Consider the following 25,262-nt stretch of genomic DNA (forward strand, 5'->3'; position numbering starts at 1 on the left):
ATACGCACACACATATATATACACATATATAAAAATGATCATAATAACAATGGATTAGATTTATAAAGCACTTTTTTCTAGTGACTCAAAGCGTGTTAACTGAGAACCTATTCATTAACTCCACATTCACACCTTATGGTGGTAAGGACCCTGAATTAGGTACTATTTCCCTGCATATCTGATTTATAGCCACATATAAGAGAGACCTGGGCCATTTCAGACTTGAAAATACTGTATATACTTGTCCACATTGACAAAAAAAATCAAAGAAAAATGGGAATTGACCTGCAGTGAGAACATAGAAAGTCAGGTAGTAGTAGTTCTTATCCAAGCAACACAAATGTGTTGATCATCTTGCACAAAGGACACACGTACTGCAGTATATTTCACTGACTCCAGCACATCTATAACCTTAAATCACAGCAGCAATTTTTCTCCCATTTGTCCTGCAGGCACTTTATGCAGGATACTTCCAGGATGTTTCAAGGGCAGCGCTGCAGAGAATATTAGTCTGGCCACTTCCTTCTCTTTTATAGCGTCACTCACTTTTCTGACAGAGCGTGAAAAGCTATTTTTGTTCTGGCCGACCAACACTAGAAGAGTAAGAATCACACGCGAGGTAAAAACGCCAGGATGTTCCTAAACGTTTAGCGATGGATGGAATGAGTCCGCATTAATTTGTGCGTTTCAATGACACACAGCCTTGGACTGCGTACAAACAAGCACAAAGATGTGTCCACAAAGTGTCACTCAGAGGTCGGAGCATCTATTTCGGTCCCTGCATGCATCTGCGGTATAATTGGCTGACAATCAAACACACGGCTGAGTTCAGCCATGGTTACAGGCAATCAGTGTAATTTGTTAATGATACAAAGGTTCACTCTCATCAGAAGCTGTCGCAATGAGCTCAGAGAAGCACTTAAAGGTTATTAAAACGCCTCAGTGGATGTGCTCGTCTCCTCACCCAAGGCTGCTACATGGCATCAAAGCTTTTTATTTTATTTTACTTTTTACATTTAGTGTAGAATTTGTACGCTCAGCACAAGTCGCCAGCGGCAATGATAATAATTTTAGCGTGGCCTTTGGGGTTTCGAGCTTGTGATTGATTGCTGTTGTGCGGAAGGTTTTTTAAAGAGGCACATTTCCACCGCCTAAATGGGGTTTGCTACAGTATCTCACAGAACCACTCTCACATTTTATACTCACAAGGATCATTCCCCCAAATCAGCACCGTTTGCATTCCAGGATATAAAATAAATAAATTACCTGTAAATTCATTGCTTTATCAATTGCTAAACTGATAAATGTTACCCTGCAGTCACAGAATTTCCCCAACGTAGGATAAAGTCCATCCTTCAAAATTATTTTTTTATGAAGCAAAATTCCTGCACATTGATCTGTTTGCATATTTAATCAATACAATTTAAACAACTGTTTCAACGCTGGAAAAACAGCATGCTTCTGAAGTTTGACTTTTATAATCACTTAAATCAGGGGTGTCCAAAGTGCGGCCCGGGGTCCATTTGCGGCCCGCAGCTCGATTTTGATTGGCCCACACCACATTTTAAAGAGAAAATAAACACATCCATCCAGAAAACAACGAAACATTCTAACTGGCCCAATTCGACCTGTGCGTCTTACTGTTATTCCATGATTTCTGTGCATCCATATGTACACATTTATGTTTTCAAGTGTGCTAAAGCCCTCAAAACGTTTTAGTTTACGGTACATAAGGAAATAATAATAATCCTAAGAAATGTGATTATATCAAGGGGGTTATATAAGCGAGGAACGTTTATTTTAGAGCACAATTTGTACGCAAGGCAATTCAAAGTGCTTTAAAGATACATATAATTATAAGAAGGGTAATTCAATCATAAAAAAACAAAATCATCATGAAAATAATCATTAATTAATAAAATGTGCTTTGTTATACAAAGCTAAGATGTGGATGTTTTGTGCAGCTATTACCATAAACTGACCTGGATTGTATTGGTTTTACCATAGTATCTTTCATGTACAAAATGTATCAAAGTGGCCCCCGCATGTGGTTGTAGCTGGAAAAAGTTTGAACATCCCTGACTTAAATTCTTTGCCAAAATTATACGTTTCACGTATGAGTGTTACTCCTTATCCCAACAATACTTAAGTTTATTTTCTTAATAACAAAAATGTTTCACTTTGGTCGTGTTGTTACCTAAACACAGGGGTGTCAAACTCGTTTTCACTGAGGGCCACATGGCAGTTATGGCTGCCCTCAATGGCCCGTGCTTGTACCAGTGAATAATAATTAGTTCAAAAGGATTTACCTCATGAAAGTGAGGTGAATCCTTTGCCGATGCATTTGATGATTACATATTTTTTTACTTAAATCTGTAGATTTTAGGGTAAAAAATAAAAAACGCAGCTCGGTTGCCAGAACTTTACTGTAAAATATACTGTTTACAGCATATAGGGTTAGGGTTAGGATTAACCCTAGGCTAACCCTAACCCTAACAGATAAAAGGCAGGATAAAAAATCTTGCCTTTTTTGTAACCGTAAAATCTACGGTTGTTGTTTTTACAGTGATTGTAAATTGTACCTCTGTTTTGTCACGGTAAGATTGTAGCGACTGAGCTGCCAGTTTTTACCGTAAAATCTATCGTAATTTTTCTAGTGTCAAATTTGATGGATAACTAAATATATCAATCATAAGTTAAGCAGATATTTAAGCATGTATTTTAATTTTAAAAAACAAAATGTTATGAGTGTTTGAAAATGTAAAATGTGTTATGTTATCATATGATATTAAAGTTTAAAAGCTATTCAACTACATCCAGTACATGTATTTTTTTTCTGTCAAAATGGTGATAGATGGAAAGATAAAGTACTTTATTAACGCAAATTGTTTCAAGGCTTTTGCAGGCCATATAAAATGATGTGGCTGGCCAAATTTGGCCCCGGAAACTTGAGTTTGACACCTGTGCCCTAACACATGACATCATGGGCGGTATAGCTCGGCTGGTAGAGTGGCCGTGCCATCAACCTGAGGGTTGCAGGTTCGATCCCCGCTTCCGCCATCCTAGTCACTGCCGTTGTGTCCTTGGGCAAGACACTTTACCCACCTGCTCTCAGTGCCACCCACACTGGTTTAAATGTAACTTAGATATTGGGGTTTCACTATGTAAAGCGCTTTGAGTCACTAGAGAAAAGCGCTATATAAATAGAATTCACTTCACTTCACTTCACATCTCTGAAAACTGTTGAATATTACATATACTATTAGCATAAATGCCATATGGCAATATTTCATGTCCTTTACAGTATTTGCTACTTCTATGCTAAAAACTCACTCCTCCTGTTAGGTTCAGTACTGTTTGTAAACAAGGTGCAAGACATAAGGGCCCGTATTAGTCCTCCCTTGGATGGTTTGTGCACTTCTCCAGCCCCTGTGTGCTCATCATGGTCTTCCTTTACTCCTGTTCAGGTTTCAGTGGGCAAAATGAATGTTCCTACTCCACTGTTCTTAAATGTTTTTGATGCTGTTGGTCCTTGGGTGGTAAAATGTATAAACCTTTCACTTCAGTCTGGCTCGATCCCCAGCTTTTTTAAACATGCCGTGGTGAATCCCATCCTTAAAAAACCTAATGTTGATCCGGTGGAGCCTATAAATTACCAGCCCGTATCAAAACTTCCCTTTATGTCAAAAATCATTGAAAAAGTGGTAGCTAAGCAGCTAACCTCATTTTTGGAACAGCATGATTTTTACGATACATACCAATCTGGTTTTACGTTATTTCACTCCACCCAAACTGCTCTTCTGAAAGTTTCCAGTGATGTGATGATAGCCGCTGACTCTGGTTGCTACACAGTTTTGCTTTTACTCGATTTGACATCAGCCTTTGATACTGTGGATCACAGTATACTGATAGATCGCCTCAAATCTGAGATGGGGTTTTCTGGTGCAGTTATCCAGTGGTTTACTTCTTATATAAAAGGGATAACTTTTAATGTTGCTTTTAATGATGTAATGTCCATTGTGTCCAACATGTCATGTGTTGTGGCCCAGGGTTCTGTTCTGGGGCCTGTTTTATCTTTGTTGTATCTGATGCCACTTAAGAGGTTGGTCAGTCGTTTTAAAAATGTTTGTTATCATTTCTATGCAGATGATATTCAACTGTTAAGCTCCTTCAATGATTCAGAATTTCACTTTTTATCTGAGTTCTTGGAGTGTGTATCCTGTATAAAAACTGGTTGTCCTCAAATTTCCTCCAGATAAATTTAAACCAAACAGAAACTCTGATAATTGCCCCCGATAAAAAGACCCCCCTGATCAAGAACTCCCTTGGTGCCCAGTGCATTTGTTAAAAGTAGCCTCAGAAACCTTGGGGTTGTGTTGGATCAGTCAATGTCTTAGGAGGGTCACTGTCGTCAACTGACCAAAAACAGTTTTTATCATCTCAGAAATATTTCTAAAGTGAGAAATTTGTTATCAAAATTGGATCTCGAAATGATCATTCACACGTTCATTTCGTCTCACATTGACTATTGCAATTCCCTCTTCACCCTTTTCAACAAGTCAACACTAAAGAGACTTCATCCATCCATTTTCTACCGCTTATTCCCTTCGGGGTCGCGGGGGGCGCTGGAGCCTATCTCAGCTACAATCGGGCGGAAGGCGGGGTACACCCTGGACAAGTCGCCACCTCATCGCAGAGCCAACACAGATAGACAGACAACATTCACACTGTACAAAATGCGGCTGCCAGACTTTTGACCTGTGCACCCAGAACAGCCCATATCACCCGTTTTATCCAGTCTTCATTGGATTCCAGTTAAATTCCGCATTGAGTTTAAAATTTTAGTCCTGACATTCCGTGCGTTGCATGGTAGGGCCCCTCAGTACATCACTGACTTGTTATGTCCCTACTCTTCAGCGCGCAGCCTCCGGTCTTCAGGCCAGGGTCTTCTAAATATCTCGAAAACTTGTTTTAAAACCTGGCATTCAAAGCTATAGCTCCCAGACTCTGGAACAATTTGCACCAGTCCCTTAGTGATCTTGACTGTGTTGAAACTTTTAAGAAACATTTGAAAACTTCTCTTTTTAGTAAAGCTTTTAGTTAATGCACCTTTTAACTATCATTTTTAATCCACTTTGTATCCTTTTTATGATGTTGCCTCTGTTGTTTTAAATATAATTGTTGTTTTACTTTACAGCGCTTTGTGATTTTATCTGTGAAAAGCGCTTTATAAATAAAATTGACTTACTTACTTACTTACTGAAATAGAAATATGAAATAAAGTTACAAAAAGCAAATGGCCCACAAGTGACATTATGAACCTTGGGTTTACTTTACAGTAGTCAGTGTACAACTTGTATAACAGTACAGATGAATTGACACAGCCATTATTTTATAAATATCTGACAACACAAGGGAATAGTAAGATAATTGTAAATGGTGCGAAATCATAACAACGTCGTACCAAATCAGAAAGTGGTACAGTTTATATTTACTTATATTGACCATATTTAGTAAAAATCTGATTTTCGATGGAACCGCAATTCTTAATTGTAAAGATTCTTAATCCATTTTAAAAAATCATTTTTTTAAAGAAAAATGAAAACTTTTTTTTTTTCTTTTAAATGTGTCCTGTCCAGCTACTCAGGCAAATCATATTGTTGATGTAGATGCTCCAGAGAAAATAAATGCTTTATTGTGTTTATTATGTTTGGGTGGCATTTTGTTAAAAAAAATAATATATATATATTTATCAGAGCTGTTTGCTATTTTATAGAGAAATGCAGTTAATCATAGTACTGGTACTCAATGTTATTTAAAAAAAAAGTACTGATTTTGAATCGTGAATCAGTTTGAATGGAGAATCGTTCCCCCAAAAATCGAATCATATGGTGCCCAAAAATTCACATCCCTAGTATTTAGCATGTTTTACGATGAAAATGGTCATTTAGCATTTTTAATTACGGTATACTAAAAAGTGTAGTGCTTAAAACTTTAACAATTGAATTTCTTACCTGAAGGCCTCGATGAGTCTTTCCACTTTCTGCGCCTCGCCCTGGACACGAACGTGAGCCTGGAACTTTCGCAACGCTTCGTCCAACTCCATGCCGGAGAAATCCATCTCGTCCACGACGCAACTGTGGCGTGAGGAAGCGGAAAGACATAAAAAAGCTGTTTAGCCCACTATTTGGCACGCGGGCGAGCGAATGCGTTCACGACAGCGTCGCCAAGCGCTGATGGCAAACCTTCCTCTTACAGTCATGCTTGCATTACTGAGTCACTGACCTGGAAGACCCACACAGGCAAAGTGTTTGCACACACAGACCCACACGTACACATGACTGAAGAAGAAAGGCCTCGATTACAGAGGGAGATAAGAGGCAGGCAAAGAGATGGCCGAGAGAGCCACATTATGACTTTCAAAGAGGAAGAGGACAAGAGAGGAGTACATGAAAGGCTGAGAAAAAGGAAAAGCCATACAGTACATAAATGTGTTGCGCCATGTATGACTGCACGGAGGGGGGGTAACGCACCACCGTGAGTCTTACAACAAGTGAACGTGTGTGTGTGTGTGTGTGTGTGTGCAGTGCAGTGACCTATTTCTAGCATCTCTGCAACAACCTCAGCAAAAAGCCTCCCTCTCACTCCTGGATCTGTCTCCACGTGAAGATGGATGCAAAACAGCAGAGAGGGGACAGCTTTTTTTAATAAAAGTCTGCTGCATGTATGCATGCTGGCGTGCCACTGCTGAGCAGGATCAGGGCCACGCCGGAAAGAAAAGTCTTGTGAATTCACAAAGTTTTGAGAACAAAGTCGTATTGTTCCAAGAGTAAAGTACAAAACCCAAAACCAGTGAAGTTGGCATGTTGTGTAATTCGTAAATAAAAACAGAATACAATGATTTGCAAATCATTATTAAACGTATATTCAATTGAATGGACTGCAAAGACAAGATACTTAATGTTCAAACTGAGAAACGTGGAGTTTTTTTTGCAAATAATCATTAATTTAGAATTTAATGGCCGCAACACATTGCAAAAACGTTGGCACAGGGGCATTTTTACCCCTGTGTTACATGGCCTTTCCTTTTAACAACACTCAGTTTGGGAACTGAGGAGACCAATTTTTGAAGCTTTTCAGGTGGAATTCTTTCCCATTCTTGCTTGATGTACAGCTTAAGTTGTTCAACAGTCCGGGGTCTCCGTTGTGGTATTTTACGCTTCATAATGCACCACACATTTTCAATGGGAGACAGGTCTGGACTACAGGTAGGCCAGTCTAGTACCCGCACTCTTTTACTACGAAGCCATGCTGTTGTAACACGTGCAGAATGTGGCTTAGCATTGTCTTGCTGAAATAAGCAGGGGCATCCATGAAAAAGACGTTGCTTGGATGGCAACATATGTTCATCAGTACCACAGTACACTTTTCCACTTTGCATCAGTCCATCTTCGATAAGCTCAGGCCCAGCGAAGCCGGCGGCGTTTCTGGGTTTTGTTGATAAATGGCTTTCGCTTTGCATAGTAGAGTTTTAATTTGCACTTACAGATGTAGCGACAAACTGTAGTTACTGACAGTGGTTTTCTGAAGTGTTCCTGAGCCCATGTGGTGATATCTTTTACTTGCTGTCGGTTTTTGATGCAGTACCGCATGAGGGATCAAAGGTCACAGGCATTCAATGTTGGTTTTCGACCTTGCAGTGATTTCTCCAGATTCTCTGAACCTTTTGATGGTATCACGGACCGTAGATGGTGAAATCCCTAAATTTCTTGCAATAGCTGGTTGAGAAATGTTGTTCTTAAACAATTTGCTGACGCATTTGTTCACAAAGTGGTGTCTCTCGCCCCATCTTTGTTTGTGAATGACAGAGCATTTCATGGAAGCTGCTTTTATACCCAATCATGGCACCCACTTGTTCCCAATTAGCCTGTTCACCTGTGGTATGTTCCAAATAAGTGTTTGAGGAGCATTCCTCAATTCTCTCTGTCTTTTTTGCCATTTGTGCCAGCTTTTTTGAAACATGTTGCAGGCATCAAATTCCAAATGAGCTAATATTTGCAAAAAATAACTAAGTTTACCAGTTCGAACGTTAAGTATCTTGTCTTTGCAGTCTATTCAATTGAATATAGGTTGAAAAAGATTTTCAAATCATTGTATTCTGTTTTTATTCACGATTTACACAACGTGCCAACTTCACTGGTTTTGAATTTTGTAATTGAAAAAAGGATGAAGTTGTCATGTTACGAAAAAAAAATCATAATGTTACACGTTGCCAGGTTACAGGGGGAAAGTTGCAATGTTTTCCGAAAAAGACGTAACATTAGGACAAAGAATCATCAAGTTACATGTATAAAGTTCCGATATTCCTTTTGCATACTAGAATAAAGTTGTAAATGTTAAGTTAAGTTAAGTTAAAGTACCAATGATTCTCACACACACACTAGCTGTGGTGAAATTTGTCCTCTGCATTTGACCCATCCCCTTGATCACCCCCTGGGAGGTGAGGGGAGCAGTGTATGTCTGACAATAACATACTTTTTGAGAATAGAGTCACGATAAAAATAGAAATATGAATATTAAGTATGTCTTAAATGCATATCTTTACAAGAAAAATGTTGGAAATGAACAAGAATTAAGTGTTAATATTACTACAAAAAGATTTGTAGCGTTACAAAAGCGGGTGTCGCCAAGTTAAGAGAATAAACTTGTAAGGTAGAGCTGGGAAAAAAACGATATCAATATATATCGCAGTGGATACATAATATCAATAAAAAGATGTGTTCGATAAAACATTTTTTTTCTTCTATGTCGGAAGAAACCGGAAATTGCAAAGGAAGGTTGGTGGCATGAACAAAGGCACTCGCTCTCTTGTAACCGAGCAACACAGGAAGTGATCAGTGGGAGGGACACGCTAACAGCCAATCAGGTAACAGCATTAACTATCAGGTTTGGTTGTGCCATCTTGTTGTATATGTTCTGTGAAATCATTAATGGTAACATTCGCTAGCCTATTTTTGGGTTTGCAAAAACAACCCTTTAATCATTAAAAAAAGTGCCATTTACGAGAAATAATAAACTGGACTAGAATTACAATTTAAGCTGTGTACAAGAAGGGTCAAAGTCACCGACATTTCTTGAGGAGACTGCAGATCGGGTCACTACAGAGCACTTTTTACGACAACTTCTGTGGTGTTCTATGCCATCGTTCGCTGGGGTGGGGGAGGCACGGTCAGAGACAGGAACAGACTCAATAAAGTGATTAAGTGAGCTGACTCCGTCCTAGGTTGCCCACTAGAGAGCACTGAGGAGGTGGCCGACAGAAGGATGTTAACCAAGTTGACATCCATGTCTGATCCCACTCACCCCATGCACGACACTGCGGAGGCCCTGAGTAGCTCCTTCAGCATTAGGCTGTGCTGGAAGGAGCGCAGCCGTCGGTCCTTTCTACCCACAGTCATAAGACTTTACGACGCACTTATATGATTACTGTCATCTTTTCCTTGGTGTGCAATACGAGTGTTAAGTTAGTGTTTTTTGCTTTATTTGTATATAACACAGTGCAATCTTTTTTTTTTGTCCTGTCCAGCTACTCAGGCAAATCATATAGTTGATGTAGATGCCCATATCGGCTGTACACATTTACTTTACAAAAGAGAAGTGTTGGATACTTCTCTTGTTGCCTTATTTGTATTTGACTTTATTAAATGGATTTATATTATTTGGTGCAGCCGGGCCGGTGCAGAAGGGGATAGAAAGAGGGAAAAAAAGGAAGACAGAGGGGGACATTGCGGGGACAAGAGGGGGATAAGACAGAGAGACAACAACAACAGCAAACACAACAATAACAACAAAAAACAACAACATCAGCAAAAGGATATGTACAAATATGATGGTAAAAGTTATGTAACGAATAAATGTTAACACAGAAATGACAATGAACATTATTACACTACAAATAGAGCAATACAAATACCAATAGAAATAGCACTTTTGGTAATGAATAATAACAATAATTACCTCTATTATCAACAATACAATTGTTTCAAATGCAACAATACATATATGTAATGATAACTTGAAATACAAAAGAAAGCAGATAAATAGAGGAGAAGCCAACTATATTAATTAACCTTGCAGATTGTTATAGTAACGATAGGTTAAGCTTTGTCAGTGTGCCATGTGTTACCGAGTTTCCCCTAGGGCAACAACGTTAATATATGTTTGATGAAACGTGATTATATGCATGAGTGTATTGTATATGTACAGTATGTGTATATGTATGTTCGTACAGTGAATGTATATGTACAGTATGTGTATATGTATGTTTGTACAGTGAATGTATATGTACAATGTGTATACAGTGCAATCTTTAGTGCGCAATATGTATTATTTATTTTCAAAAATTTGTTTTTCATTATGTTTGACTTCTGTTATTGTATGTAAAAACTTGCACTGCAACCATACAATTTCCCTAATTTGGGGTGAATAAAAGTATATATATATCTCTCTATCTAAAGACTAACATTTTTAAAAGTTGTCCGCTTATAAGGAAAAAGCCTATATGTCACTAGATCAAAGTAATATTTTTTCGATTAAATCATAATATTTCAGTACTATAAAAAAGTATTGTTATTACAAACCCCGTTTCCATATGAGTTGGGAAATTGTGTTAGATGTAAATATAAACGGAATACATCCATCCATCCATTTTCTACCGCTTATTCCCTTCGAATGATTTGCAAATCATTTTCAACCCATATTCAATTGAAGCACTACAAAGACAAGATATTTGATGTTCAAACTCATAAACTTTTTTTTTTTTTTGCGAATAATTAACTTACAATTTCATGGCTGCAACGCGTGCCAAAGTAGTTGGGAAAGGGCATGTTCACCACTGTGTTACATGGCCTTTCCTTTTAACAACACTCAGTAAACGTTTGGGAACTGAGGAGACACATTTTTGAAGCTTCTCAGGTGGAATTCTTTCCCATTCTTGCTTGATGTACAGCTTAAGTTGTTCAACAGTCCGGGGGTCTCAGTTGTGGTATTTTAGGCTTCATAATGCGCCACACATTTTCAATGGGAGACAGTCTGGACTACAGGCAGGCCAGTCTAGTACCCACACTCTTTTACTATGAAGCCACGTTTATGTAACACGTGGCTTGGCATTGTCTTGCTGAAATAAGCAGGGGCGTCCATGGTAACGTTGCTTGGATGGCAACATATGTTGCTTCAAAACCTGTATGTACCTTTCTGCATTAATGGTGCCTTCACAGATGTGTAAGTTACCCATGTCTTGGGCACTAATACACCCCCATACCATCACAGATGCAGGCTTTTCAACTTTGCGCCTATAACAATCCGGATGGTTCTTTTCCTCTTTGGTCCGGAGGACACGACGTCCACAGTTTCCAAAAACAATTTGAAATGTGGACTCGTCAGACCACAGAACACTTTTCCACTTTGTATCAGTCCATCTTAGATGAGCTCAGGTCCAGCGAAGCCGACGGCGTTTCTGGGTGTTGTTGATAAACGGTTTTCGCCTTGCATAGGAGAGTTTTAACTTGCACTTACAGATGTAGCAACCAACTGTAGTTACTGACAGTGGGTTTCTGAAGTGTTCCTGAGCCCATGTGGTGATATCCTTTACACACTGATGTCACTTGTTGATGCAGTACAGCCTGAGGGATTGAAGGTCACGGGCTTAGCTGCTTACGTGCAGTGATTTCTCCAGATTCTCTGAACCCTTTGATGATATTACAGACCGTAGATGGTGAAATCCCTAATTTCCTTGCAATAGCTGGTTGAGAAAGGTTTTTCTTAAACTGTTCAACAATTTGCTCACGCATTTGTTGACAAAGTGGTGACCCTCGCCCCATCCTTGTTTGTGAATGACTGAGCATTTCATGGAATCTACTTTTATACCCAATCATGGCACCCACCTGTTCCCAATTTGCCTGTTCACCCGTGGGATGTTCCAAATAAGTGTTTGATGAGCATTCCTCAACTGTATCAGTATTTGTTGCCACCTTTCCCAACTTCTTTGTCACGTGTTGCTGGCATCAAATTCTAAAGTTAATGATTATTTGCAAAAAAAAAAAAGTTTATCGGTTGGACATCAAATATGTTGTCTTTGTAGCATATTCAACTGAATATGGGTTGAAAATTATTTGCAAATCATTGTATTCCGTTTATATTTACATCTAACACAATTTCCCAACTCATATGGAAACAGGGTTTGTAGAATAAAGTCGGAATACTACAATAAAAGGCATTATAGTTGTAAGAGAATAGAATGTTAATTTTGTAAAATCTTTTAAGAATAACGTGAAGTTACAAGATAAGAAAAAAAGTTGTAATATTATCGAGAAATATACACACATTTCTGGCTCGACCCGTATAAGATTGAGAATACCTCATTCATTCTGTGGCTTTCTTCTGTTTGCGCTTTTTTTTTTTTGCATCGTGGCCTTCTTTTCAATCCCCACTGAAACTTTTGAAAGATGACCGATGTTCAATTGCTGAAAAAAATCCTTTAATGGCTCACATCGAGTCTGGAAAGCTGTGTTGAATTATTTATACTAAACCTAAAGTTGTCTCTCCATGGTAAGCAAAAAATAAAATAAAATCCCGACTGTTGAAAACTGCATGTCAAAGTATTGTACCAGCTATTCCCTGTTATACCTTTTAACAACAATAATTATTATTATTTCATTATAATCATTTGTTTTGCACTCTTTTATTTAACATTTTCTTACTATTTATTCGTATTTGTTGTGACCTGAGAAACAAATGCTGTTTTTTTTTCATATAAAAAAAAGAATTACAATAAAGACTAAATAAATAAAAATATAATAAAAATAATATTAATTTATAAATAATTATAACAATTTTTATTAATAAATAACTAACACATACCATTATTATTAATAGTAATAGTAATAACAATATTATAATAATTCTAATAACATTAATACAATTATTTATAATAATTAAATTAGGGGTGCTGGAAAAAATTGATTCACATACAAATCACAATTGTTATTTGTTCTGATTCTAAATATATTCACAATTTTCTATAATTTTTTTGGTCGTTTTGACTTGATAAACAAATGTTTTCCATGCAAGATATATATAATGAATATAACTAAAAAACATACGGACATGTGGAATAAATTAACATGCAAAAAAAAAACTATAGTAATAATAAAATAAAGTAAAAATACCACTACCACTACTAATGATAATAATAATAATAACTGTGTACATACATCTACTGATGCTTAGTCTGGACACATCCTCAGTGACCTCTTGGATTCACCGGGCGTTTCGGGTCTCTCAACTGGTCATACTCCCTCCTCCAAGCGACCCAATCCCCCGGCTTGTGTCCAAACGGCTAGCTAGCTACCATGACTCCAAGGATCACCTCTTTTGAGCCACAACCATCTCGAGGCCCTTTCCGCCGCTTCGGTGGTACTGCAGATGGCTCTCCTCTTTCTCTCTCCATCGATGCCCAAACTGCTGAAGGCTCTGACCAAGGAACGGGCTGCAAATCCTCTGCATCCAACCTCCACAGGGAAACACCTTGCTCTCCAACCAGCCTGTTGACAGTCGCTGACCAGGCCTGCATACTTGGAGAGCTTCCTCTCGAAGGCTTCTTCCAGGCGATCTTCCCACGGGACTGTCAGCTCCAGCAGCACAGGTTGTTTGGTGGACTCAGACACAAGGGCAATGTCAAGTCGCAGGGTGGTGACTGCGATATGGCTGGGGAACTTCAGCTGGTTTTCAAGGTCCACCAACAACTGCCAGTCTTTTGCAGACGTCAGGATGCCTGCTGATGTTCTTCTAGCAGGAGTTGGCATGTCCCCAGCTCTGACAAAGGCGTTGGTTTTCTTGGAGGGGTGGAACTGTTTTGCCCATGCCAGTCCTGTGCTAATGGCTTCAGCGATGGTCTTCAGGACTTGGTCATGCCTCCACCTGTACCTTCCATCTCCAAGTGCCTTTGTACAGCAACTGAGGATGTGTTCCAGGGTTCCTCGCTTGGAGCACAGTGGGCATGCTGGTGTCTCTGCTATGCCCCATGTGTGCAGGTTTGAAGGGCTTGGGAGCACATCATACACTGCCTGGATGAGAAATTTGATGCGTTGCGGCTCAGCTTTCCAAAGCTCAGCCCAGGTCACTCTCCTCTCAACCGCATTCTCCCATCTTGTCCAAGCTCCCTGTTGCTTCATTCCAACAGCCTTGCAGGTTCTTGTCTCCTCCACTGCCGCTCTCACCTCATCCTGAAGAAGACATCGGCCTTCCTTCCCCCTAGTGTTCAGTTGGGGAGTTGGAAAGGATCCTAGCCCAGCTCGACCCCGTGTGACTGCTCCAACCAGGCTCCTGTGTCACAGTCTTGCATCTGCCTCTTGAACTGCTTCCTCTGCCCTCCATTTCCTGCCAGTCCTCACTTGGATCCCTGCTTTGGCCACCTTCGGATCACTTGAGTCCCTGTACTGTACCACTTCTCTGGCTCTAGTTACCTTAAATTCCTCCTCCAAGGATTTGAAAGGCAACTGCAGTTTGTTGCTGTTCCCGTAGAGTGCAATGCTACTCAAGCTCTTAGGTAGTCCCAGCCATCTCCGGAGGTGGTTGTTGACCCTCCGCTCTAGGATCTCAACTGTCGAGATGGGGAACGAGTAGATGAGGAGGGGCCACAGGATCCTGGGAAGAATGCCATGCTGGTAAATCCAGGCTTTAAACTTCCCAGGTAAGCCTGACTTGTCCACAGATTTCAGCCAGCCATCCAACTCAGCGCATGTCGACTGGATGGATGTTGTGTCTCTCAAAGAGCAGTCAAAAACCTTGCCCAAGCTCTTGACTGGCTTCTCAGCACCATTGATCTGGATTTGGCGGGTTTGAAACGCATCCGGGCCCACTCCACCAACTTTTCAAGTCCCTTCAGAATCCAACGGCAGCCTGGGACTGATTCTTCATGACTGTGAGGTCATCCATGAATGCCCTGATGGGTGGTTGCCTTTGTCCGGAATTTGTGCGGGGCCCTCTGCACTCTGGCTCAGCAGACTTGGTGAGCATGTTCATGGCTAGTGAGAACAGTGTCACAGAGATAGTACACCCTGTGATAATACCAATCTCCACTTTGTGCCAACTGGATGTTGTTGGTCCGGAAGAGACCCTCGTCCTGAAATTGCTGTAGTAATCAGCAATGAGGTCTCTACACCTGCTGGGTACATGATGTTTCATTAGAGTGAGTTGAACGAGCTTGTGCGGAATGGAGCCGAATGCGTTTGCCAGGTCAAGCCACAGTACTGATAGGTTTCCCTTGTTCTCTCGAGCCTCCCGAATTTGCTGCGTCACCACACCGGTATGCTCCATACAACCTAACATTCCTGAAATGCCGCCTTTCTGGACAGATGTATCGATGTAGGTGTTCTTTGCCAGGTAGGCACACAGTCGTTTGGAAACAGCGCTGAAGAAAACCTTTGCCTCAACACACAGCAGGGAGATGATGCCGAACTGGTCCAGCTGAGTGGAGTTTTCCTCCTTTGGGATCCATACCCCTTCCGCCACTCGCCATTGCTCAGGGATCCTCCCCCTTCTCCAGAAGACTCGCAGGATTTTCCACAGACACTGCAGGAGTTTGGGACAGTTCTTATACACTTTGTATGAAGTGCCACTCGGTCTCGGTGCAGAGCTTGCCCTGGCTCTGCGGACACCCGCCCTGACTTCCTTTAGCTGCAGCTCCGACATATCAAACTGCATTTGTGGTTCAGGGGGCTCTATGAGGTTGTTACACTCTCCCAACTCCTGCTCTCTTGCGGGGTCACTGTACGTCTGCTTCAGATAGATAGATAGATAGATAGTACTTTATTGTATCCTTCAGGTGTTGATCTATGTCTTCCTGCGAGGAGGCCAGTTATTATTATTATTATTATCTACTAATGATAATAATAATAATAACAATAACAATAGTAAACTGAATCAACATTAAAAAAATGTTAATACATTTTTCAAATACTTTTTCCAGACCATCCCTGGGCTTACTCAGCAGCCAAGAGTAGATTTTGAAACCTGTACCCTGTTTTTTGTTTAAATTAATTTGAATCCTGAGTTGTAGGATTTACATCCTTTATAATAGTAAAAAATAAACAATTTAATATAATTTAATTGACACTTATTTACATGACCATATATGAAAAATATTGTGCAGAGCCAAACTAAGCATGCATCATTGTTAGCATGTATCTGTGTTTCATAGTCACTATGTAGGTCAAGATGACTTCCGTGAAAAGGACCATGACAACAACAAAGCAAGTGGTGTCCAGAGATTGTATATGAATAGAGAGGACTCACTCGAGAACATCTCTGTTGAACTGCAGCTTGCTGTTGCCCAGAAACTCTCCAATCATCTGTCTGCTCAGACCTTTCCTCTGCAGCAGGAAGTGAGCCACGCCGATGGCCGTGTCCGGGACGAAGCCACGCGTGATCAGGAAGTGGATGCCTTTCTCCGGGTTCCTGCCAGAAGAGACCATTTATTTATATACTTATTAGTTAATATCCCCTTTTTTGAAATCGACAAAAAAAAATCACATGCAATTATATAGCTAATCATACAAAAATATATTTTTAAAAATTGGTTTCCAAAAAAAAAAAATGCCTTAACTACGGTGTCCTGATACAACTTTTTCACTTGCGATACAATACCGATATTGGAGCCTTGAGTATTGGCCGATACTGATAGCAGCAGAAATCATACATACTTGTACTTTTTTGTAATGTGGAATATTAGAAAAAGGCTTGATGAGGTGAAACTAACATTTATTGATAACTGTCTGGAATTTACTTATTTGTCGTAAAGTTGAAATTGAGTGGTAATTGTTTTCCGCGACACCTAGTGACCACAATAATTCATTACATTAAGCTAATGACACAGGAAGTTGAATAATGCGGACACGTTTGTTACTGTAGATTTTTTTAATGTGCTTCTGCCTTGGAGACTTTGTATATGTAAGTAGTATGCAACTATAATTAATTAAATTCTTGTTTATATTGACAAATGTGCTGTTTTAGACAGCAACATGCGTTCAATTATGGACACTTATTGGTGGTTCCTGGTACGAATCCAGTATCCGCCCTCCTAGTTACTGCCGTTGTGTCCTGGTTCAAGACACTTCACCCACCTTGCTCCCACTGCCACTCCCACTGGTGTATGATTGCGAATGAATGTTTAGTGGTGGTCGGAGCTGTTGTGTAGCTGCTAGCTCCTAGTAGCCTATATACCATGTTTACCTTTAAAATACAAGAAAAGACCAACCTTGAGTGGTTATTGGAGGACTTTTCGATGTTTACTGTCTGTAAACACGCTGCAGGACTGCTTGTATGGGCACTTATATCGGACATTTTTTTTAATGAAAGCCCATTTCATCCTGTCACGGTTCTGGTGGACGTTGCGTGCAGCGTGACCCCAAAGTTGCAGGGATAGCAGGCGGAATGCAAGTAAAACTAACTTAATAGTCACAGGAAGCAGGGATCAAACAAAAACAGCACACTAAGCATTAGTCTAGAAAGTAAAATGATCCAGCACTGAAGGAGAGACCCAGGTGGAACTAATTAATGAGAATCAAGTGTGCTGACAGGACATGGAACCGAAAGTAAAGGTGCTTCAAAACACAGAGACCAAACAGGAAATACTGACAAAACAAAAGCACCAGGACAGGAAGTGATTACAAACACATTAAGTAGAAACTACAAATAACACTGGACAGGAATTAAAATACCGAAACACAGGAAAACCCAAATATGACCTAAATGTCAGTAGTAAGCCTGACACATTCGATACTTGTTTGTTTTTTTGCTGATATCAGACCGATATCAATATTGAATCAGGACACCCGTAAACTAAATACCTGCATGTCACCTCGGCAAAGCAAGTTATCCATGAGTAAAACATATGATAAATATGACGCAAAATATAGACAAAGTTAAAAGTGGTCCTTCGAGGGAAGCCATAACTGCGCTGTGTGGCCCTTAATGAAAACAAGTTTGACACCCTTGGACTATAGCAGGGGTGTCAAACTAATTTTAGATCGGGGGCCACATGGAGAAAAATCTACTCTTAAGTGGGCCGGACTGGTAAAATCACGGCACGATAACTTAAAAATAAAGACAACTTCAGTTTGTTTTCTTTGTTTAAAAATCGAACAAGCACATTCTGAAATTGTACAAATCATAATGTTGTTGTTTTTTGACAATTACCTGTTGCGGTTAACAGTATATATATTTTATTTGTCATTATTTATATTTTCTGAATAAATGTGATAATGTTCATCAGTTCATTGGTGTTAATTTTCAATATATCAAGATAAAAAATAATATCAAAATCAAATTACAGTATGTTATTTATGTAATTTGATAATTTTCCTCAACTGATGTACTAACACCATGTGGTTTATTTTGTACATATGTAGCATCATGTACAGAGATACAAAGAATTGGTATTGCGACATCCAGTGGACCCATTTAGAAAAGCAGTTTCTTTCATTCAAAAATATCAGGGTCATTTTTATACTAGAAAATACATCCCACGGGCCGGATAAAACCTGTTCGCGGGCCTGATCCGGCCCTCGGGCCGTACGTTTGACACCTCTGGACTATAGCCTTTCGGATTGAAAAGTGTGTGTGGGGAGGGGGAGTCTTCTGGTAGTTTTTAATTAAGTTGGCACAAGCTTGCAAAGGGATGTTAAAGCATTTTTCCAAGGAATTTTTTTCTAAGATCCTCCAAATTGCTTGGCCTCTGAGCAACTGGACCCTAACTTTCAAACATTTCTTGGCCAACTTTGATGAATGTTGTCAGTTATTGTCTCGTTGTCGGGGGTGAAGACGACCAAGACTGATGCCAGAGAGGGCCCTCGCCCACAAGACGAAGCTGAGTCATAACCAAAAAAAAAAAAAAAAGATTTACCACCAAAAATAATGGATTTGCAACGGTGCAACCCAAAAAAAATATTTATAACCAAATAAATTGATTTCAAATTTTAAAAAATAAGATTAAAATAAAATGTTAAAAGTGTTGGTTTTAAATAGTTGTTTTTGGGTTACAATTATTATTTTGGTTGGAAACCTTTTTTTTTGGTTACAACCCAGGGGTGGCAGGTATAAAAATAGCGGTATATATCCTTCCCCTGTAAAGAGAAACTGCACTTTTTTTGGAATTTTGGAAATGTTTTTTCTTTTTTATGCATTCTAAGTCCTAAAATACGACAAGTACGAGGTGGCTAACAATGCAGCTAATGGGAGTACACTGCTCCGCCCATAAAGTCCTCTAAAAACATCCAAAAACCACCAAAAAACATCCAAAAACCACCAACAATGTTGTGGCCATAAACTGAGAAGTTGGTCAACTTTTACATTTAACTTTGACTCGGAAATGGCAAGAAAGACACGGAAATTTGTTTGTTTGCATTCCCTTTTTTTAAACCTTCGGGAGGTTTACGATTCATTTTTCATCTAAACGGGAAGATATAAACATCCCATCAGTCGGCGTCCCAGTGAGAGCGGACATTGTACAGTAATTGATTGTTTTATTATGCTCAAAGTTTGTATTTCTTGTTTAGCACATATCAATACTGCTGCATGATGCTTATTGTTTGTTTTTGAAAGGAATAGCAAATGTTGTGAAATTAATACACCCCCGTATGCCTAAAATGAGGGAAATACGTAAATATTACATGTTAAAAAATTACAGTTCCCTTAAAGGTTAGGGATCTACCGATTAGTGGTGCCGATATTTGGCATTTGACATATATCGATATCTGCCTTTTTTTATTGATATATATATATATATATATTTTTTTACAACTACAACAGAAATATATCATCAGACACAATCTGTACACATATGATACCTGTATTTAGCATTTAAATGTGATAAGTAGACTCTAAAAAATTCAAATAAAATAATGTTAAAAAAACAACTTAAAGCCTTGTCCAGTTGTTTACATATACTATTCATATTCGTATATATATAATTCATATACTATTCATTTTTAGCTAAATTTCACTGCAAATGGATTAGGGGTGTAAAAAAAAAAAAAGTCGAATTAATTATGAATCTTATTTGTAACGATTATTAATTGATCCAAAAAAAATCAAACCTTTATTTTAATTTTGATTTTGATTTAGATTTTTTTTTAATCTGTCCTGTCCAGCCACACGGACAAATCATAGTATTGATGTCCATGCTCATAACTACTGTACAGATTTACAGCATTACTTAGAAAATAAAAGTGTTGGATAGTTGTATTGTTGCCTTATTTGTATTTGACTCTATTAAATGTTTGGGTAGAATTGTATTAAACAAAACAAAACTTCAAGCACACCTGTGAAGTGAAAACCATTTCAGGTGCCAAGAGTGTGCAAAGCAGTAATCAGAGCAAAGGGTGGCTATTTTGAAGAAAGTAGAATATAAAACATGTTTTCAGTTATTTCACCTTTTTTTGTTAAGTACATAACTCCACATGTGTTCATTCATAGTTTTGATGTCTTCAGTGACAATCTACAATGTAAATAGTCATGAAAATAAAGAAAACACATTGAATGAGAAGGTGTGTCCAAACGTTTGGCCTGTATTGTATATAATAATAGCTTCAATATAGAGGAAACTTGTTTTTTCACTCTACTGGTACTTTAATATTGTGATTATATTGTACCGTGTACCGTGAGATACATACCTATTATACAGTGTTAATTACCTGCTCAGATGTGCTCCAAACCTATTTGAACGCTCAGCTGTGTTTTTAAAACTCAAACTTAGAAGGAGGCTAATATTTTGGATCAGGTAAGTTTTCCCAAATCTTGCATAAAAACATCTTAAAAGATTCATTTTACACCTGAAAAGGTAAGTCATTGAAGAATGCTTTACTATCAAGAATGTTCTGAATATTGCAAATATTTGGCAGAATTGTTGAGAAATGTTCAAAAGTTCCTCTGGGTCTAATAATTGTGTCCTCGGGTGTAAATATATCACTTTACAAAAAGGGTTTTACATTTTTAATCTACTTCATAAGCAGTGTAATAACTTTTTATGAGGGGAAAATATTGTAAAGTGGAGAGAATGAAAATACTTAAGAAGGTGCTGAGTGTGTGTGTGTGTGTCTTTGTGTGTGAGAAGAAAGACGAGCTTATGAAATAAAGAAAAGAAAAGGCGAGTGCATTCATGCACAAAAGCTGTTAGCTGTGGACGCCGGGGTCAGAGCCGCTGTCAGCGATGCATGCGACTTAATCAACTTTAATTCGTAATAACTAATCGTCATAATAATAAGTGCAGGCCAGGCGTGCGTTCTATTTATGGCTTCTTTCACTTTGTTCATGCCCTCCTTGCTCTCTTTTATATATCTAAAGTGTGTGTGTGTGTGTTTGTGTGTGTGTGTTCTTGTATTTCTACCCTTCTTGAGACATCAACAAGGAAAAGTACCTTCCATATGAGGACCGGTGAACAAGTCAGGTCCGAATACGGAAAACCATTGCATCTAATAGAGAATGTCTCATTTGCACCCCTGGTGGTGAAATCTATCAAAATTAGGGTGGTCCCAATAAGGCGGGAGTTTTCAAATTGACTGTGTGTCAGTTTTAAAAGTGTTCCCCCTCTGGTCAACATATGTAATAACAAGTGTGTGTAAGAAATTGAAATTTGCCCTCTTTGGTCAAAATGTATTTTTAAAAAAAAATTAATAAATATGTATATACAGACATACTGTCATAACTTGAAGTAAATAATGAATATTAAAAACCAATTACAAACAAACCATTCAAAACAAAACAAAAAATAAATAAAAGCAGACTTTTTCTTACAATGTGTCGACTTCTTTCTTATAAAATTTGGAACAATTTCTCATATTCTTTCTGTTCCTTTAACATTGCAATATTTTCTCGTAAAATTATTGCTTTTTTTATGTAAAAGTATTAATTTTTAATGCAAAATGTTGACATTTGTCATATAAAATTCTGACTTTTATCACAATGTTGCCAATTTTTTTGTTGTTCTTGTAAAACAGTGACATTTTTGGAGTAAAATGATGACTTTTGTCACAATTTTGCAGAGTAAAATTCAGATTATTATAATAATATTGCCAACATTTTTAAAGGCCTACTGAAATGAATTTTTTTTATTTAAACGGGGATAGCAGATCCATTCTATGTGTCATACTTGATCATTTCGCGATATTGCCCTATTTTTGCTGAAAGGATTTAGTATAGAACAACGACGATAAAGTTTGCAACTTTTGGTCTCTGATTAAAAGAAAGTCTTGGAAGGACTGCTCATATTTTCCTATTGTTTACACCAGCACGAGAGAGATTCGGACCGAGAAAGCGACGATTACCCCATTAATTTGAGCGAGGACGAAAGATTCGTGGATGAGGAACGTGAAAGTGAATATTAAACTTCAAACCCTTGTTACGTTGAATGAGTTTAAAGCTTCTGTGAAAGGACTGCAGTCTACCTTGTCTGTATGCACATGTGTTATGTGAGCAAGTTTTAATGTCGTAAATGTGATGTTTTATGTATTTGTTTACTGTTTTTAATGTAACCTTGCTGCTGCCCTCTTGGCCAGGTCTCCCTTGGAAAAGAGATCTTTGATCTCAATGGGATTTTACCTGGTTAAATAAAGGCTAATAATAAAAGTGAAGGACTAGTGTGCAGTGCAGAACGTATCTTTTTTCGCTCTGACCGTAACTTAGGTACAAGGGTTCATTGGATTCCACACTCTCTCCTTTTTCTATTGTGGATCACGGATTTGTATTTTAAACCACCTCGGATACTATATCCTCTTGAAAATGAGAGTCGAGAACGCGAAATGGACATTCACAGTGACTTTTATCTTCACGACAATACATCGGTGAAGCTCTTTAGCTACTGAGCTAACGTGATAGCATCGGGCTTTACTGCATATAGAAACAAAACAAATAAGTCCCTGACTGGAAGGATAGACAGAAGATCAACAATACTACCAAACTCTGGACATGTAAATAAACGGTTAATGCTTTCCAGCTTGGCGAAGCTTAATAATGCTGTTGCTAACGACGCCATTGAAGCTAACTTAGCTACGGAACCTCGACAGAGCTATGCTAAAAACATTAGCTCTGCACCTACACCAGCTCTCATCTGCTCATCACGACCCGTGCTCACCTGCCTTCCAGCGATCGACGGTACGACGAAGGACTTCACCCGATCAACGATGCGGTTGGCGGCCCGGAGACGGAGGAAGTCAAGGTGAGGTCGTTCGGCTAGCGCCTCTGCTATCCTCAAAGTGCTCCTGGTTGTGTTGCTGTAGTCCGCCGCTAATACACCGTTCGCACCTACAGCTTTCTTCTTTGCAGTCTCCATTGTTCATTAAACAAATTGCAAAAGATTCACCAACACAGATGTCCAGAATACTGTGGAATTTTGAAATGAAAACAGAGCTTTTTGTATTGGATTCAATGGGCTCCGAATACTTCCGCTTCCACTGTTGACGTCACGCGCAAACGTCATCATATCTAAACGTTTTCAGCCGGAAGTTTGCCGGGAAATTTAAAATTGCGCTTTATTAGTTAACCCGGCCGTATTGGCATGTGTTGCAATGTTAAGATTTCATCATTGATGTATAAACTATCAGACTGCGTGGTCGGTGGTAGTAGTGGGTTTCAGTAGGCCTTTAAGTCTTCTTATAAAAATTGTGACTTTTGTCGAGCAAAATTACGACTCTTTTCTTGTAAAACTGTGACTGTTATTGAGTAAAATTCCAACTTTTATCATAATATTGTGTGTGTGCGTGTTTTGTTGTGCTTGCACTCACACATTGAAGAGGTTGAGTCCAATACGATAGAGCCGTTTGCGGTGTGTGTCTGTGGAGAAGGTGGGAGACCGGCAGGAAGCTGGATCCTGGCATCGGTCCCTGGGCAAGGAGACCACCAGAGCCTGAAGGGCGTCAGGACTGGTGCCCGCTGCCATCTGCTGGGGGTGCATGTAGTGGTACTGCTGGTACTGGGTGTAAATCTGGGCAGGCTGCTGGTTGGACAGGGTGGAGGTGGCAATGGTGGTGGACGTGGAGGTAGACGTGGAGGTGGACCCCACTCTGTCTAGGAGGTTATCCCCCTCTAGAAATCCCCCCACCCCTGGGAGGGGCACGGCAGACCCCCTCCTTGATCCAGGATCCACCATTTCCAGCTCCTCACTAGGGGGAGGTGCGGGAAACTCCGGCTCCATCCCTTCCGCTGAAAACCCGTCCCCTCCTCCGAACCCTATCCCGCCCATCCCGCTCAAGGAGGTCTTTCTGCTGCCCGCCTGGGCTGCGTTGCCCAGCGAGGCGGTGGTTGTGGTGGTGGTGGCGGAGGAGATGGTGTAGGAGCTATTGCTGTCAATGTGCACCGTCACGTCCCTGAAGGCCATGAGAAGAGAGCTGGCGCTGCGGGGCAGGCAGGCGCTCTCAGCAGCTGCTCTAAGGGCACTGGGGTCCATGAGGAGGCCTTTGCCTTCTCCACCTTCTGACATGCTCCAACCACGGAGGGCTTCATCTATCGACTGGGCCAGAGAGTGAAGCTGGAGGGAGGAAATGCACAATTAAGCCGGAGATGTGATAATATGTTAATACACTTACATCATTTGGACTTTTAGGACAGGGTTATTCAACTGGCAGCCTGGGGTTTAGTTCAGTTCAAAACCTAGGGGGACAAACGTTTTTGCAAAAAAAATTGCTAAAATCAGTAGAGTGCTCCTGTTGTATAGAGCAGTGGTTCTTCAACTTTTTTCAAGTACCATTTCAGAAAAAAAATTGTCTCTCCAAGTGCCACCATAGTGACCAACATTAATATACAGTAGCGTAGTAGGCCTAAGTATTCATTAAAAGCGAGGCAGAGTATATTTAATATTTTTGGCCACTGTAACATCACACACAGTTTGAACAGGGGCGGCGTGGCGAAGTTGGTAGAGTGGCCGTGCCAGCAATCGGAGGGTTGCTGGTTACTGGGGTTCAATCCCCACCTTCTACCATCCTAGTCATGTCCGTTGTGTCCTTGGGCAAGACACTTCACCCTTGCTCCTGATGGCTGCTGGTTAGCGCCTTGCATGGCAGCTCCCGCCATCAGTGTGTGAATGTGTGTGTGAATGGGTGAATGTGGAAATACTGTCAAAGCGCTTTGAGTACCTTGAAGGTAGAAAAGCGCTATACAAGTATAACCCATTTACAGGAAAATAAGACACTAAACTTTAATCAAGTGTTTCTTTG

At 39.6% G+C, this 25,262-nt stretch overlaps 1 protein-coding gene across 2 annotated transcripts in view; it reads right to left on the reverse strand.

Moving 5' to 3' along the window:
* The window catches only part of iqsec3b (IQ motif and Sec7 domain ArfGEF 3b), a 136,550-nt gene that overhangs the window by 48,882 nt on the left and 62,406 nt on the right, over window positions 1-25,262 (reverse strand). For both annotated transcript variants that reach the window (XM_062042618.1, XM_062042619.1), the window contains exons 5-7: window positions 23,835-24,577; window positions 16,354-16,515; window positions 6,015-6,137 (exon numbers count right to left, since the gene is read on the reverse strand). In XM_062042618.1, the coding sequence (XP_061898602.1) occupies window positions 6,015-6,137; window positions 16,354-16,515; window positions 23,835-24,577 (1,028 nt within the window). The remainder of the gene's footprint in view (window positions 1-6,014; window positions 6,138-16,353; window positions 16,516-23,834; window positions 24,578-25,262) is intronic.

The sequence above is a fragment of the Entelurus aequoreus genome, linkage group LG03 (genome assembly GCF_033978785.1).
Source record: "Entelurus aequoreus isolate RoL-2023_Sb linkage group LG03, RoL_Eaeq_v1.1, whole genome shotgun sequence".
NCBI lineage: Eukaryota > Metazoa > Chordata > Actinopteri > Syngnathiformes > Syngnathidae > Entelurus > Entelurus aequoreus.